The sequence below is a fragment of the Toxorhynchites rutilus genome, chromosome 1 (assembly GCF_029784135.1).
Source record: "Toxorhynchites rutilus septentrionalis strain SRP chromosome 1, ASM2978413v1, whole genome shotgun sequence".
NCBI lineage: Eukaryota > Metazoa > Arthropoda > Insecta > Diptera > Culicidae > Toxorhynchites > Toxorhynchites rutilus.
The window spans coordinates 168,289,195-168,307,012 of NC_073744.1; the positions used below are offsets into that span (position 1 = coordinate 168,289,195).

General features: G+C 39.4%; 1 protein-coding gene and 1 long non-coding RNA gene across 2 annotated transcripts in view; one reads left to right on the forward strand and one right to left on the reverse strand.

Annotated features, from left to right (window-relative positions):
• Positions 1–17,818, reverse strand: part of LOC129781228 (neuronal acetylcholine receptor subunit alpha-7-like) — a 587,700-nt gene that overhangs the window by 18,218 nt on the left and 551,664 nt on the right. The window contains exon 8 of the mRNA XM_055789164.1: positions 4,087–4,173. Within this exon, the coding sequence (XP_055645139.1) occupies positions 4,087–4,173 (87 nt within the window). The remainder of the gene's footprint in view (positions 1–4,086; positions 4,174–17,818) is intronic.
• LOC129781292 (uncharacterized) lies at positions 12,685–13,542 on the forward strand. The gene is made up of 3 exons (XR_008744102.1): positions 12,685–13,058; positions 13,119–13,243; positions 13,302–13,542. It is a non-coding gene; the product is annotated as an uncharacterized LOC129781292 (long non-coding RNA).

Sequence of the window (17,818 nt, forward strand, 5' to 3'; positions counted from 1 at the left end):
TGTTACTCGCTCGTATTAGTTTTATATTGCTGTACCATATATATTATACAAATGCTTACTAGTATTTGAGAGTCATGACATTTACTGTTATGTTTAGGCTCATTTAATGTAATAAATCGGGATGACAAACCATGAGCTAAAATCAATTTTTGGGTTTAATATTTGGTATGGCCCCCCTTTTGCGTCCAGCAGTTCCTGCAAGCGCCGAGGCAAGATTTTTGATCACTGTAGACGGAAGTGCCTCCCAGATCTCCGTAATCGTCGTTTTGAGTTCTGCTTCGTTCCTAGGATTTTGATGGATGGATGGTTCTTGATTTCCCACCATAGATACTCAATAGTGTTGAATATTCGGTGATTTTGGAGGCGTTTTGAGTTGATTGGGACATTGTAGAGCAGGCATTCCCGCACCACGCAGTCAGTTTGCTTCGGGTCATTATTCTGTTGAAAGTAGAAATCACGAGGGAGACTGAATTTCTGAACGGGAGACCCCAGGTTACGTTTCAGGAAGATCAATTAAGCCATCTTGTCCATCGCCGAATCGATAAACACCATGGATCCAGCTCCAGAAGCCGCCAATGTATCATACATCAACCGCCGTGTCTAACTGTGGTAACCAAATGCTGAATCTGAAGCACCGATCCTGGTTTTCTCCACGCCGTTTGTCTTCCATTCGATTCAAACATATTGGTTTTCGGCTCACCCGTATAAAATACCTTGTTCCAGAACACCTTAGGTCTGTTTACATATGCCTTAGCAAACTGTAGTCGTTTATCAATATTCACCTTGAAAAATGAAATAATTTTCACGGCAAACACGACCTCTCTCCTCTTTCCGGACAGTGTCTGTGCTGACAGGTTTTCCAATGATACATCGGTAGTCAATTTAGGAATGTTTGTTTCAGGATTCTTTCGCAATGTTCGCACAGTTACTCGTTCATCATCAGAGTATAGGATCCGTTTGCATCCTCTACCCGAGAGGTTTTCAATGGTTCCTTCGTATTTCCACTTGTTTAACGTTTGTATCACAAAAATAGACATTTTTTCGGGTGGTGATAAAAAAACTAAGACAGATAATTGAGTTTGATAAGTTCCCCATGGAAGGTAATTATATTAGCTTACTAGCAAAAAAAATTCTACGCCCTCGTGAGCGATCTTCCGGCAGTTAACCGGAACATTCGCCATGGCGGACGAAAATATGCGTGTATACCTGTTTTTGAGTTCTTTCTTCGTTTTGTTTATCAATTCGTTCTCAGTTTCCGCGACAGAATTTTCGTAGTAGATCTTACGCTTCAGGTTTGCCCAGAAATTCTCGATGGGACGCAGCGATCGCTTCGAGTAGTGGCATTTCTTGATGAACGACGTAACTTCCGGCAGGCCCTTTGTACTACTAATTTCCCCGTTCACGGCCAGTCCGGAGCTAAAGAAGAGCGGCTTTAACACCTCCCTCTCGCTGATTGTCAGCCACAGCAGCACCTTCTTGGGGAACTTGGTGTGCGAAATAAACTTCACTTCGTAGCTCACTTCCTTCGCGGGGGAAATAAAATACGAAGTGCCCTGCTAGTCGTTTGCCATCCAGGGTGAGATAGGTCTCGTTGTCCATCACCACCGCCACGTCGTGATTCTCCGGGAAAATCGACGATCATCTTATTCAGCCGCTGCGTCATAGCTTGCAGCTCCGAGATCAGTGCACATGACTTCCGCTTCCTGCCATGTATGTACATGCTCGACAGGTACTTTTTCACTGTTTGGCCGGTTGCACCGACCTCCCGGCCAAGCGCACGCAGCGATGTAGCCACTTTTCCCTCGATCTTCCTCTTCAGCATCCTCTGGAGCTTCTTGTCGCTCAGGGTCGTCGGCCGTCCGGAACCGGGCTTTCTTTCGATGCTCTGATTGTTGTCCAATAGTGCCAAGATGTTGTAGATGCCGGAACGGGCGTATCCGGCGTCCACAAAGTGCCGCACGATGTCCGTTTTCGACGCGGCGGGGTACCGTTCTAGATTCACTGTTTTCGCCATCACGGTTAGAGTTCGGTTAGAGTGCTCCCTTGGCCGAGTGGTTAGCGTCATAACTAACATGCCGGGTGTTCGGGTTCGATTCCCGTTCTGGTCGGGGGAATTTTTCGTCAAAGAAATTTCCTCCGACTTGCACTGTGATCACGCGTATTCTAGAGCTTGCCACTCAGAATGCATTCAAGGCGTGTTATTTGGCATAGAAATCTTAACTAAGTACCAATAAAGAGACGCAAGTAATACTACGTTGAGACGGCGAAGTTCCTCTAGGAACGTTAGTGCCATTGAAGAAGAAGAAGAAGGTTAGAGTTCGACTGATAGAGCTGTCAATTTTTTTTCTTCTGACTCATGGGTTACTACGATTGATGCTGCATGGGTAGTTTGGTCAGTGCGTGTGAAGGTAAACCCATGAAAAAACGGCAATTGTTGTCCATTTTTTTAATGCAAACGTTAAAATAGAAAAAAAAGAGAGCGATATACAACGGGGGGAATGAAATGTCTTCCATTAATTGAAGTATTACTTGAAAGTATTTCAATATTTCAAATGAAAAGCATGAGCTCTATCGATGTGTAGGTAGACCATGTTTCACAACGGGAATTCAACTGATGAATTCTCAACGAATTGACGGCAAAACTATTCACAAACCCGTTCTTCACTCCGAAGTGGGTCAACAAAAAGTGCTACTAATCACATTGAGTGACTGAAAAGAGCATTCACTTTTCGCTCCCATCCTATTCTTATCACTTCCTCTTATCGCAGCTGACCAACTCCCGTCACAAATCCGCTTGAATAAGTTTTCGATTAGCGTGTGACTATCCGGTGAACTTCTTTTTATTCGCTGTGAATTGCAATTTCCTCGGCATGATTAAAATCGTGCCCTCGCATCAACCCGAACCCCGAAAGGCTCCTTCCGACCTTTTCCGACCAGCAAGCGGCGAGGGCGCTCCTCGAACAAAGTGAACCAACCCAAAATTGGGACCAACCCGTCCGTCCCGCTTGTGTTCGGTTTTTTGAAAAGTTGAGCAGAGGAGCAAATAGGATTACAAAGTTTGTGGTGTCAAAGTTTCCGACCGATGCGGCGTAGGGTATGAACTTTTGCAGCACCTTTCGTCCGCCGTTGTGGAAGCGGAATCGAGTAATAAAATTTGGTGCGATTCCGGAGGGGGAGGGAAGCCAGGATTGACTCCCGTAGCGTCGCCGCAGTCAATGGATGTCGCGTTGTTCCACTTTTGACAGCAGAGAAAAACGAGCAAAGTGATAATATGAATTCAGTGTGTAGGTGTTTTACGGTGCACTTTTGGTTGAAAGTTTCACTACAAGTTTGCTTATGTATTTGACTTGTCGAGGCGCAACAGGTGGGGTTGGAAATGTAATAATGCGTTACAGATTACATATCACTGATAGACAGCTGAAGTATCAACGAACTTCAGTTCGTGAAACAAGACCACAGAACAAGCAATCGCTTTGACCATCAGCAATTTCATCCACGTGCCGACGTTTCACGTATTCAATAAAGTGAATTAGTTCTTCCCAAAGAAGTTAAGCGCGTTCCGCTCTGCAGCTAAACAACAATCCCAGAAATCACGTGCGTCGTTGGAAATCGATTAGCCCTATCTCTGGATGTCGGGTAAATATTTGATCCGATCATCATCGGTAAACTTGATTGAGAATTTATTGGCCTTGGGTTTTGTTTCAATTTTCTACCTCCCGAGGTCTTCGGGGTTCGATTCGCTTGCTCCTCCCAGTGGTAATGGGCAAACTTTTCCACCGGCGACGGTGTGAGATCAAGATTTCATTTGGCTCGTCGTTTCATTTCTGGCAAGCAGCGGGGAAAAGTTTTCTCCGACCGTCGTGAACCGCGTGTTGCTTCGACGAGGACGAAGAATGGAATCGAATTAGGCAGCACTTTTGTGCGGGAGTGAAGTAATTAATTTAAGACGATCTCGAAAGAGGTGCCCGTAATTGATTTTCGGTATAAGTGAGAACCACAAGAAACGGTTTTGGTGCTCGTCTCAAACATATGATAGGGTAATTTTCGACAGTTAAGAAACGTCCAACAACTTCGATCCAAACTTACCTAACAGGGGCACAGCATCCGAAGTGGCCGGCATGGTTTCCGCTACCATGTTGAGGAAGACGGTGAGTGACAGTAGAATAGTGACTCCTGGAAGTAAAGGGGACAAAATGTGCATTGTTTTCAATCTTTTTGTTTTCAGATGGTAGTTGGCAACGGAACATAATGTAGCGAGAATTTGAGAGAAACTGTAACCTTACATTTCAACACAAGGTGACACCGGAATGTGGGTTCGTTATGGTTATGTCGTATTATCTGCTTCATAACTATATAATCAGTCTATTTCTAAAGTTTCCAAAGTTGTATTGTAGCAGATCTCGGTTGAATTAATGTTCATAGGATGGAATATAACACACATTTTGGCGATCCTGTCAGGAGCGAGAATCAAACGGGATAATCGGACACCGCCTGGAATCGGAAAAGCTTCAGAAGCTCTTCGTGGGCCATTCGTGGGACTTTAGTGTCACTTAATACTAAAGCTGCATGTTTCCGAAGTGCATTTGGTGGAATTCCCACCGTGTTTGAAAGATTCCAAGCAGAAATTAGAAAAATCTGTTTGTTTTTTTTTCATTAAGGTTTGTACGTGTGCAAAAGGGCATTGGAACCTTTTGGGGGAACAACTGGAAATTACATGGAGACATGAGTGGTCAAGCCGGGACTAACCCGTTAGGGGGAGACTACAAGACTTTTTGTGCAAATCGGTTGCGTGACTCATGCGCCACCCTGTATGTTTAGTAGGCGATTTAAAAAAAAAAAGTACTGATGCACACCAGTCTTGCAAATCCATTGCTTTAATGGGGTAGTACGTTTTGAACATCACAAAAAGTATGTGATTTTCGAGATTTTTTTCAACGAGAAAATTAATTACTATGATTAATCTGATATCACAGTTTTGTTAGGTATAAATTACATAACAAACAAAAAAATTGTGTCAATTGGACTGTCCCCTGAATAGGTGCAACCGGTTTGTTCAATCCTAGCAGCCAAATCTTTGTAAACTTATGGGAGTTCTACAAGTTTTTCTAATGAACCCATTTCAACCGATTTTCTTTACGTTATCTTGGATATATTTCCTGTCATCGTACGTAGGATTTTTCGAAATATTGATTTTTGGCGAAATGGCGACATTTTTTTGTAAAAAATTGCGTCTTCGCCTCAAAAATCGAGACAAAAACATTCACCAAAATTTTATTTTTCTAAATTTCAAAAAAATCCTACGTGGATAACAGGAAATTTTAGTGGAGAATCCAACAAAAACAATTTCATTAAAATCGGATGGACCGTTCCGAAGGTAGAACTCCCACCAGTTTGTAAAACTTGATTTCGAAAAAAAAATAATTTTGGATACATTTATTTCGTTTATTTTACATCGTATCTTCAATCTGCAATCCCTGGAACATGAAACTGTCCTTCTAATCTTATGAGGTGTTGTTCCTGTCATTTTTTTGCAGCCAAATTTGACTTGCGGGCTTCTCTAGCTGCTTCTGACATCCACACCCTTGGACAAAAACTACATTAAAATAGATATCACAGAGAACATTTTAAGCCAGGAATATATATATATATATATATATATATATATATATATATATATATATATATATATATATATATATATATATATATATATATATATATATATATATATATATATATATATATATATATATATTTCTTTCTTTGTATTTGCCAACAGATGATTTCCATCCCAATGACATTAGTACTTAAACTAACTTAAACTAACAACTCAAATTTTAAAACTGACAACACCGTAAGCTAACAAAAAAATCGTCTAAATTCGCGCTTATTCGATTCTTGTGATACATTGAAATCAAACACAAAGTAACACTTATTGAAAACACGACACATACTCCGCACTGGTTCATGTAGGCCATAGTTCGTTCTAGCATGAGGTATGATGAAAAATGAGTGTGATCGTAGATGACGACGACGGGTGTTAATGTGCAGCCTACTGAGCAGTATAGGACAATCGATATTGCCCTGCAAAAGATTTGCAACGAAGCATGCTTTCGTTACCTTGCGTCTCGCGGCCAATTGTTCCAGGTTGATGAGCTTACACCGGCTTGTGTAGCTTGGCAAATTCAAAGGATCCCTCCAGCTGAGGTGACGAAGTGCAAACCTGATGAATTTCCTTTGAACAGATTCAATGCCTTGTGTTCCATTTTGGTAGTGCGGTGACCAAGCAATGGATGAGTATTCCAGGATAGGACGCACAATTGAACAATATAAGGCTTTTAGGCAGTAAACGTCCTTAAATTTTTTGGCAAAGCGAAAAAGAAACTCCAATTGCGAAGTGGCTTTAGATACAGCATATGTGACGTGATCTTTGAAACTCATTTTAGCGTCGATCAGAATCCCCAAGTCCTTGACTATTGATTCGCGTTTGAGTTGTACGCCTGCCAATGTGTAGTCAAAGCAGAAGAGTGTGTGTTTACGCCCGAATGAAATAACGGAGCACTTCGACACGTTAAGCGACATACGGTTCGTTAGACACCATTCGGCAAAAGCTTCCAATTGTTGTTGCAGGAATAATGCGTCTCGCGGTTGCTGTATCACGTAGTAGAGCTTCAGGTCATCGGCATACGAGAGTTTCAGACATTTCATAGTGAAGTTGACATCGTTCATGTACAGCAGGAACAAAAATGGTCCTAGGTGACTGCCCTGCGGAACACCAGACCAAACCGCAAACGGTGATGAAACATGATCTCCAATTTTGACTGCCATGCTACGACCAGTGAGATACGATCGGATCCAGATGACCATTTGGTTACTCATTCCAAGTTTGTCAAATTTAGCTACTGCTATTCGATGATTCATCTTATCAAACGCTGCGGATAAGTCGGTGTAGATAGCGTCTACTTGTAGTCCATTCTCAATTTGATGTATCACGAACGAGGTGAAGCACGTCAAGTTAGTGGTCGTGGAACGCTTAGGCATAAATCCGTGTTGTTCCAATGAGATATACTGTGAACACCTTTGCATTAACGCCTGAAGCACGATCAGCTCAAACAACTTCGAGGTGGCACATAATGCAGCAATACCTCGATAGTTCGAAACGCTCCGTTTGCATCCTTTCTTATATACTGGAAAAACATACGACTCTTTCCAGCATCTCGGGAATACACCGGAAGATAAGGACAGATTGAACAGTGTCGCTAGAGGTGACGCAAGTGTGTCTACACAACCTTTCAAGACGAGTGATGGAATGCCGTCCGGACCACATCCTGTGGAGGTTTTCATGTGCTTAGTTGCTGCAATTACCATGTCGTCAGTGATAACAAAATCCAGCTCAGAAGCAAGAAGTCGAGGTACGTTTCTGGTAGAAGCAGCAACATCCTGCGGATCGATGTGTTCATTGACAAACACATTACTGAACTGAGAGCGAAACAGGTCAGCGATGTCGGTAGTCGTATCAGCTTCCAATAAACCGTTGGTCAACGTAGATGGTAGACCGGATTCCTTACGTTGGTCTTTGACGTAACGCCAAAATCCTTTAGGATTTACCTTAAGGCGTCTCTGCAGACGGTCTTGATAAGCACTGAAGAGACGATTATTGTATATATATATATATATATATATATATATATATATATATATATATATATATATATATATATATATATATATATATATATATATATATATATATATATATATATATATATATATATATATATATATATATATATATAGTGTAGATGTAGATGCTACGTCTTCAACCAATGATTACATATCGAAGTGGAGCAGTACGCGAAGTATTGAGTTGGGGAAAAAGAAATGTCGTATATTGTCAATATATGGCAACACTTATACATATCTTGTGTTGTACTTATCGCATCGGGTCATACTATACGGCTATTTAAAGACGACAATCTGTGCTACAGGTGTCGTTTTGACAGTGTTGTGATTGTCCTTTTCAGTATCAAGTTATAGTGCGTCAAAGATGGAGTCCACCAAGCAAGAAATTCACCATATTTTACGTTTTTACTACCTGCGAGGTAAAGCTGCAACGAAGGCGGCCGAAAAAATTCGTGTAGTTTATTAACCCGATACTGAAACGATTCGCACAGCACAGCGTTGGTTTGAACGATTTCGTTCTGGTGATACACCCCGTACTGGTAGGCCAATCGTCGTGGAATCCAATCAAATCGTTGAAATCATGCAAGTAGACCGGCATGTGAGCACTCGCTCGATTGGCCAGGAACTGGGTATAGATCATAAAACCGTTTGGAACCATTTACAGAAGATTGGGTTCCTAAAAAAGTTGGATGTATGGGTGCCACACGAGTTGACGGAAAAAGAATCTTTTAGACCGAATCCACGCCTACGATGCACTGCTGAAACGGAACGAACTCGACCCATTTTTGAAGAAGATGACGATGAAAAGTGGATCACGTACGACAACGCAAAGCGAAAAAAGTCGTGGTCGAAGCGCGGTGAGCCGGCCCAAACCATCGCCAAGCCCGGATTGACGTCCAGGAAGGTTTTGCCGTGTGTTTGGTGGGATTGGAAGGGAATCATCCACTATGTGCTGCTCAACTATGGCCAGACCCTCAACTCGATTCTCTACTGTGAGCAGCTTGACCGTTTGAAGCAGGTGATTGACCAAAAGCGGCCAGAAATGATCAATAGGAATGGTGTTGTTTTCCACCAGGACAACGCTCGGTCTCACACATCTTTGATGACCCGCCAGAAGCTACGGGAGCTCGGATGGGATGTCCTATTGCACCCACCGCATAGTCCGAACCTGGCTCCAAGTGGTAATCATCTCTTCCGGTCCATGCAAAACGCTCTTGGTGATACTAAGTTGGCCTCGAAAGAGGCTTGCGAAAACTGGCTGTCTGAGTTTTTTGCAAATAAGGAAGGGGGTTTTATAAGGGGGGGATAATGAAGTTTCCTTCTAAATGACAACAAGTTTGCGGACAAAACGGCACATATTTGACTTAAATTGGATAATTTTAAGTATGTTAAATAAAGCGTCAAATTTCGATCAGAAATACGACATTTCTTTTTCCCCAAACCTACATATTTGTATTGACAAGCAAAATATGGTGTCGTCATTATTTGCATTTTATATGAAGTGTATATGGGAGAAACAAAACAATGTTCGAATGCTCACGGTTTCATGATGATTTGATCCAAATTCTTCATGAAATCTTGCAACTGTTTTTTTTAACAGATAACAATTGTATTGTGACTTATTTCCAATATCTATATGGAAAAGGTTCAGAGTGCATTCGTGTAGCCTTCAAAAGCAGTAACATTTTCGGTGAAATGTTACTTAATTGAAGACTATTTTCCCACATAACACACACACCGTTACTATGAGCCTAAGATATAGCAAATTGGTAACGTGAAAATAATGAAAGTTGTGTGAAAATATCGTACTAACTTTCATCCACCTTTTCCGAAGATATTTCACAAATCTCCATTGCACCCTGACACATTCTACTCATAAGCAGCGGAAACTTCAATGAAATGTATGTTTTGTATTGCTAAAACACTTACTGAAAAAAAGCATTTTCACATGCACGTGGAAGGCAAATAAATGTAAACACAAATATTGTCGTCACGATGTGAAAAATAGTTATGACAGCGCATGCTACGCCGCTCGTAACTCCACCATCTGCATTACCTTCATTGCATGGACACTGATGTTCAAGTCGCTGTACTATAGGTGGGCCACAATGTCAAAATTGCTGTTCGGCCATTGCTCGTGAAAAAACAAATTTGTTTACACAACAAATCATATCTTTTGGTGACAAATGCATTCGTTGGCAAAATTGCTGCTGGTGCTTTTCTGTCGAATCATAACAGTGCAGAAGGATGTTTTTAGTATATTTTTTCGCCTTTCTTTCCAAGCAAAATGTACTTCTGTTTGGCTGTACTATCAGCTTACGGCGATGGTGACAAGAAATAATGCTGATTGTGGCTCCACTGATTTCGCTCAGGGAGTAGGAGAATGCTGTGCATATACCGGGAAGCAGGTCCGGAAAGGGCCGTTACAAGTTATTGGCTAGAGCAAAAGTAGGTTGTGCACTATTTTTCACGAATATATATTTGTTTATTTTTTCCTTCAGTTATTTTCCTCAGCGAGTTGATAGGAAACCATAACCACACATCCAAACAAAAAGTAAGTAATTATGAAAGTTACGTCTCGCTACTCGTCCACGTCATGTCCTGAAAGTGTCAAGAACGAAACAACGTTCAGCATCTTGCTGATATTCAACAATATCCTCGGTTTACTGTGTTCTCGGGAAAAAAGCCTCGCAATCTGAGCTCAGCGCTATTTTGATCGTTGCTTAAATTCATCGCGCTGTCACCAGAGATGACAACCTTCCTGATTTTTTTGCAAAAATATGTAATATTCTCATACGTACTCAAACACACATATTCAAAATTTGAGTTGCATATTTCTCGAACCTCCAAGTAGAGACGCAAAACATTGTCGTAGTCATAGTATCACAAACCACAGTACTAATAATGTATAGTTGTGAAAGTGCCTAAAAAAAGACAAGCATCATTTGCAATAGAAATTTGCTCGAGTATAAAACAAAGTAATAAAAGTAATAAAACAAAGATTAGAAATAGACTGGTTACGGGAACAACGAAAGGAATATTAGCCACTGAGGATTATGTAGAACTGAATAAAGAAGATACAGATACGTTTTTTTTTTGCATGTAAGAGTAGAGCCACTCAAAACGGCCACCGATGAGGTTTATGGGATCATTAAAATATTCGTATATTACGTAACGAAAAAACCACAACACTAAATTATTCCTATGTGATTCCCTGACGTGCAATTCTGGCTATATTGACGTAGGACTACGTCTTTTATTTCTGTACCGGGGTATAAGTTCAAAGTTTCGAAAACGAGAGCGCAATGCTCGGAGTGCAAGGCCACTAACACAAACTAACAAGGGAAACTATCAGCAATCTTTGAAAATATTCATTCATTCAATGAGGATTGATTCAGATACAACTACAAACAAATGATTACCGAGCCAGCTGTAGTCCTACGTCTACCTTGTGGTTATATCACAGATATAACCCACTTCAAGTTTTTTTTAATGTGTGTTTTTGGACCGATTGAGAATGTTTGTTTTGATTTCACGAACGAAGAAAAGTAAACAAAGGTGCAGATTGCGTTATGGTATTCCAAAATTCCATCAATCCTAGTAAAAATTATGGCTTCCGACTTAAATTGATTGCCCGTGTTCCAACTTGCCCCGGTGTACCTTAGATTTGTCGTTGAATTTCGTTGGATTTTATGTTTCGCCTCACAACTTAGGAGGTGGAAGTTTGATGGTTTGGGATAGTGTATGTCCCTGAGCGTCCACGGGATGATCGGAGAATTCCCGAAGCCGAACGGTGACTACCTGCTGATAAGATGACGGAAAATGGGCCGAGTGCCCAGCCCACATGGTCACTAAACTAACGATATTCGTGTTTTGCAGAACTGGGCATGCCACACATTTTCTCCCTTCTCCAAAAAAAAAAAAAGAATTGAATGAAAACACGACGAAAGTAATGAATGCATGTGGATTTTGTTTCAGTGTATTTTCCTTCACAGAAAACATTTGAACCACCTTTGGAATGTATGAGCTAATTGATGACGTTTAACTCACAAAATATCGAGTCAGGTTCTGTTCTCTATACGGTCGTACCGAGTCTGTATTGTTCCGCACGGTCGTCCCGATCTGCACTCTTATCATTATCATTTTTTCATACGGTCGTCCCGATCCGCAATAATTTTTACTTCCATTCTTACGCCGCACGGTCGTCCCGATCCGCATTTCTTTCCATTTTCTTTAGTTTTTCTTGTCGTCCCGAGTCGTACCCATTTGTGCGTTCGTCTCCATCCGGGCTTATTCATATTTATTCTACAGTTTCATCGTACGGTCGTCCCGATCGGTGCTTATTAGCTTATTATAAAAGATTTTACTATTTTTTCCTTGGTGTATTAAAATATACATATATATATATATATATATATATATATATATATACAGTAATTTACATTTAATGCGACATTTTTTTAATTGGACATACCTGTAATGCGACACGTTTAATTGGACATGTTTACATCTAATTGGACAGAGGTGAATCCGCACTGACAGTGGTTAGTGTCGACGTCTGGTGGCGACTTTCAATTTGGGACAAAACTCGATAGTGTAATCTATATCAGATTAGAAGGCACGAAGCCAGTTTTGAAATAATAAAATTTGAATGAAAATTTGTACACCATGTTAATTAATTACTTGAAACACGTATTTTTGATTCTTATTTAATCGATTGTCTATACACTTCTGATATTTTGACTGAAGCCTTTCATTATATATAATATAAAATTGTTCTCAAACACGATTTTCGTATGAGGTTTTTTTACCCCATGTAAAAAAAGTGTATTTCATTTAAATAGAATACTAATTTGATACGAATAAGTTAATTTTTATTCATAATTTTAATTTTGAAAACGTGTTCATTAGGCCTGAAAATTAATTACTATCTTGGACGCTCCCAAAATCATGAAACGAAGCTCAGTGCCGTCAACGCGAATATCAACAAACACAGCACAAACGAAAAACAGAATGTGAAAAACAAGTTAGAACCAGAGAAGAAAAACATCAAAATGGACTCAGAATAACATTTTGATAAATCGTGGTGAGAGTGTTCTACAAGTGGCTGACGAAACGGGCCTTCCACGGTCGATAGTTTACGGAATCGAGAAGCAAGAAATAGCATTGCGGTATTGCAAGGCGTTGGTCAACTAAACTATCCCCTGATTTCGAGATAATAATAGGAAATATAAAGGTAGAGAAACCAGATGCCGAAATCGACACAACTATCGTTAAGGAAGAATATGATGTGAAACTTAAAAATACGAATGCAATCACTCAGCCCATGGCGCCGAAGAAATTAACCAAGAACATTCATAAACTTATCAAAAAAGGTTTAGATGGATATTTTAACGTTATTTCCGCATGTTCTTATCTATATTAATTAATTGCAGCCTCAAAACACAAATCTTATTTACGATATGGATTAAAGGATGTTCAAGTGCGTCCGCGGAATAATGAAACAGGGAAAGCAATGTGTATATTGTGTGTTGAAATGGAGGTTGCAATTTATAAAAAAGTTGAATAAAGTCAAATATCTAATCGGAAGTCTCTAATTCGCATCTCAATTTTTACAGGATTGTCATTTTCGCTGCAGAAAAGTGGAAATCATGTGTCACTTGCCATCTGTTTGTGAGAAACGCAATATCCCATATTGCTATACGCCGAGTCGGAAGACTTGGGAGCAGCAGTGGGTGTGAAATGAGGCACAGTCGCAATACTAATCCGAGAGCAGCCCGATTATCAGGAACAGTTCGATAAACTAAAAGTGAAGAATCAATGCCGTCAACACGAATATACCATTGTGCGAGTTTTTACAACACGATAACTTTTTAGGAGTATTTTCAACCATTTTTCCAATCAAAACAATTTATGGTGTTACAATCAATCATTTTGTATTTTTGTTATCATGCCATATACTTAATTAAAATTCACTATTGTTATTCGTCAAGAAGGCGAATAATTTCATTTTCATATTCGTTTTTCCATTTTTCGGCTTCCACTAATTTACGGTCATCACCAACAGCAATAAGAATATTTTTGAGTACATCCATGATGCTGATAGCCTACTTATAATCATTGCGTTTTTCGGATTGACTGCTCCAAGAGTACATATAACCGAAGTACTAAGATCACCCTCAGCACTTTCGTTAGCATCGCAATCTTGCTCTTCATGGTCGGCCTCGAAAAATTCACCACCAGAGGCAATATACTTGGCCAATTGCTCGTCGGTATATATTTGCGCTACATCTATGTTGTCTGAGTTGCTTAGCCACTCTTGAACTTCTTCTTCGGTCAGTTCGTAGTTTGGATCAACGAGTTGCACTACTTTAGAAAGCAACACGCGGGGGTCACTTGTTGTTGAAGAAATTATGAAATCGTTGAACGAGTTATAGTTTTGATCTTGACTTAAGAGATTGCGCCAACAGTTAGCAATCGTTTCTGGAGTTACAGTGGCCCACGCATCAGTCGCTAGTTGAATAGCATCATAAAGGCTAAATGATTTGATAACTTCTGTAACTGGGCGATCGCTGTCAGTTTCTAACAGAACACGGTGCAGAAAATTCGATTTATAGATAACTAAAAAATAAAAATAATATTCACTAACTTGGACTCGAAAATGTAATGACATTATTACCCTTAAAAGCATTGATGATTCCTTGATCCATAGGCTGAAGAAAGCTTGTCACATTTGGAGGAAGGAAGATCACCTGAATTTCTGCGTCATCCACTTGAAACTTATCTTTACTGCAATGTGCGGTGCAATTATCTAGAATTAGAAGCGCATTAGTCGGTCTATTCTGTGCAGCTGCCTTCCGTTTGATCTCAGGAACGAAAACGGAGTAGGACCAATCAGTAAACGTCGCACTAGTTTGCCACGCTTTCTTATTTGAAAAATAGTGTATCCCATCAGACACGCCTTGCGTTTTAAAGCACCTAGGATTTGATGCGCGGCCAAGCACTTGTAATGGTAATTTGTGGCTACCACTTGCATTGCTGCAAGGTGTAATTGTCAGTCTCTTCTTCAACGACTTGCGTCCGGGTGCAGTTTTTTCGCTAGAACTAACCAATGACTTTGTAGGCAAGGCTTTCACAGACTATGTTCTTATCTTTGATGGTGAGGACATTATACTTTCGTCTCTTGTATTCCACTGGACGGTCATTTTGATCAGGCTTGCTGTTAGCTTCGCTGACGGTGATTTGTTCTAAAGCAATAGAACAGCTCGAATGAATGTTGGCCGGTAGTAGATCTACTAAATGTTCATCTAAATATTCTCCTTGCATGTATCCTTCACCAATGTCTACGAAAATTGAGTCCATTTTGCTGTTTTTCTTTTCTGGTTCTAACTTGTTTTTCACATTCTGTTTTTCGTTTGTGCTGTGTTTGTTGATATTCGCGTTGACGGCACTGAGCTTTGTTCCACGATTTCGGGAGCGTCGAAGATAGTAAATAATTTTCAGGCGGAATGAACACGTTTTCAAAATTAAAATTATGAATAAAAGTTAACCTATCCGTATCGAATTAGCATTCTATTTAAATAAAATACACTTTTTTTTACAGGTGGTGAAAATATCTCATACGAAAATTGTGTTTGAAGACAATTTCAATTTTAATGAAAAGTTTCAGTCAAAATATCAGAAATGTATGGACAAACGGTTAAATAAGAGTAAAAAATACCTGTTTCAAGTAATTAAATAACATAATGTAGAAATTTTCATTCAAATTTTAACATTTTAAAACTGCATTCGTGCCTTCTAATCTAATAGAGATTATACTATCTAGTTCGGAGCCCGAATTGAAAGTCGCCACCAGACGTCGACACTGACCACTGTCAGCGTGAATGTCCAATTACAGGTCACAATCTCCTCTAATGCGACACTGAGTGGTGCCTCGACATGTCGCATTAAATGTAAATTACTGTATATATATATATATATATATATATATATATATATATATATATATATATATATATATATATATATATATATATATATATATATATATATATGTATATATATAGATATATATATATATATATATATATATATATATATATATATATATATATATATATATATATATATATATATATATATATATATATATATATATATATATATATATATATATATATATGTATATTTTAATACACCAAGGAAAAAATAGTAAAATCTTTTATAATAAGCACCGATCGGGACGACCGTGCGGAACAATACAGACTCGGTACGACCGTATAGAGAACAGAACCTGACTCGATATTTTGTGAGTTAAACGTCATCAATTAGCTCATACATTCCAAAGGTGGTTCAAATGTTTTCTGTGAAGGAAAATACACTGAAACAAAATCCACATGCATTCATTACTTTCGTCGTGTTTTTATTCAATTCTTTTTTTTTTGGAGAAGGGAGAAAATGTGTGGCATGCCCAGTTCTGCAAAATACGAATATCGTTAGTTTAGTGACCATGTGGGCTGGGCACTCGGCCCATTTTCCGTCATCTTATCAGCAGGTAGTCACCGTTCGGCTTCGGGAATTCTCCGATCATCCCGTGGACGCTCAGGGACATACACTATCCCAAACCATCAAACTTCCACCTCCTAAGTTGTGAGGCGAAACATAAAATCCAACGAAATTCAACGACAAATCTAAGGTACACCGGGGCAAGTTGGAACACGGGGAATCAATTTAAGTCGGAAGCCATAATTTTTACTAGGATTGATGGAATTTTGGAATACCATAACGCAATCTGCACCTTTGTTTACTTTTCTTCGTTCGTGAAATCAAAACAAACATTCTCAATCGGTCCAAAAACACACATTAAAAAAAAACTTGAAGTGGGTTATATCTGTGATATAACCACAAGGTAGACGTAGGACTACAGCTGGCTCGGTAATCATTTGTTTGTTATTGTATCTGAATCAATCCTCATTGAATGAATGAATATTTTCAAAGATTGCTGAAAGTTTCCCTTGTTAGTTTGTGTTAGTGGCCTTGCACTCCGAGCATTGCGCTCTCGTTTTCGAAACTTTGAACTTATACCCCGGTACAGAAATAAAAGACGTAGTCCTACGTCAATATAGCCAGAATTGCACGTCAGGGAATCAAATAGAAATAATTAAGTGTAGTGGTTTTTTCATTACGTAATATATGAATATTTGAATGATCCCATAAAACTCATTGGTGGCCGTTTTGAGTGGCTCTACTCTTACATGCAAAAAAACCAGTAACCAGTCTATTTCTAATCTTTGTTTTATTACTTTTATTACTTCGTTTTATACTTGAGCAAATTTCTCTTGCAAATGATGCTTGTCTTTTTTTAGGCACTTTCACAACTATACATTATTAGTACTGTGGTTTGTGATACTATGACTACGACAATGTTTTGCGTCTCTACTTGGAGGTTCGAGAAATATGCAACTCAAATTTTGAATATGTGTGTTTGAGTACGTATGAGAATATTACATATTTTTGCAAAAAAATCAGGAAGGTTGTCATCTCTGGTGACAGCGCGATGAATTTAAGCAACGATCAAAATAGTGCTGAGCTCAGATTGCGAGGCTTTTTTCCCGAGAACACAGCAAACCGAGGATATTGTTGAATATCAGCAAGATGCTGAACGTTGTTTCGTTCTTGACACTTTCAGGACATGACGTGGACGAGTAGCGAGACGTAACTTTCATAATTATTTACTTTTTGTTTGGATGTGTGGTTATGGTTTCCTATCAACTCGCTGAGGAAAATAACTGAAGGAAAAAATAAACAAATATATATTCGTGAAAAATAGTGCACAACCTACTTTTGCTCCAGCCAATAACTTGTAACGGCCCTTTCCGGACCTGCTTCCCGGTATATGCACAGCATTCTCCTACTCCCTGAGCGAAATCAGTGGAGCCACAATCAGCGTTATTTCTTGTCACCATCCCCGTAAGCTGATAGTACAGCCAAACAGAAGTACATTTTGCTTGGAAAGAAAGGCGAAAAGATATACTAAAAACATCCTTCTGCACTGTTATGATTCGACAGAAAAGCACGAGCAGCAATTTTGCCAACGAATGCATTTGTCACCAAAAGATATGATTTGTTGTGTAAA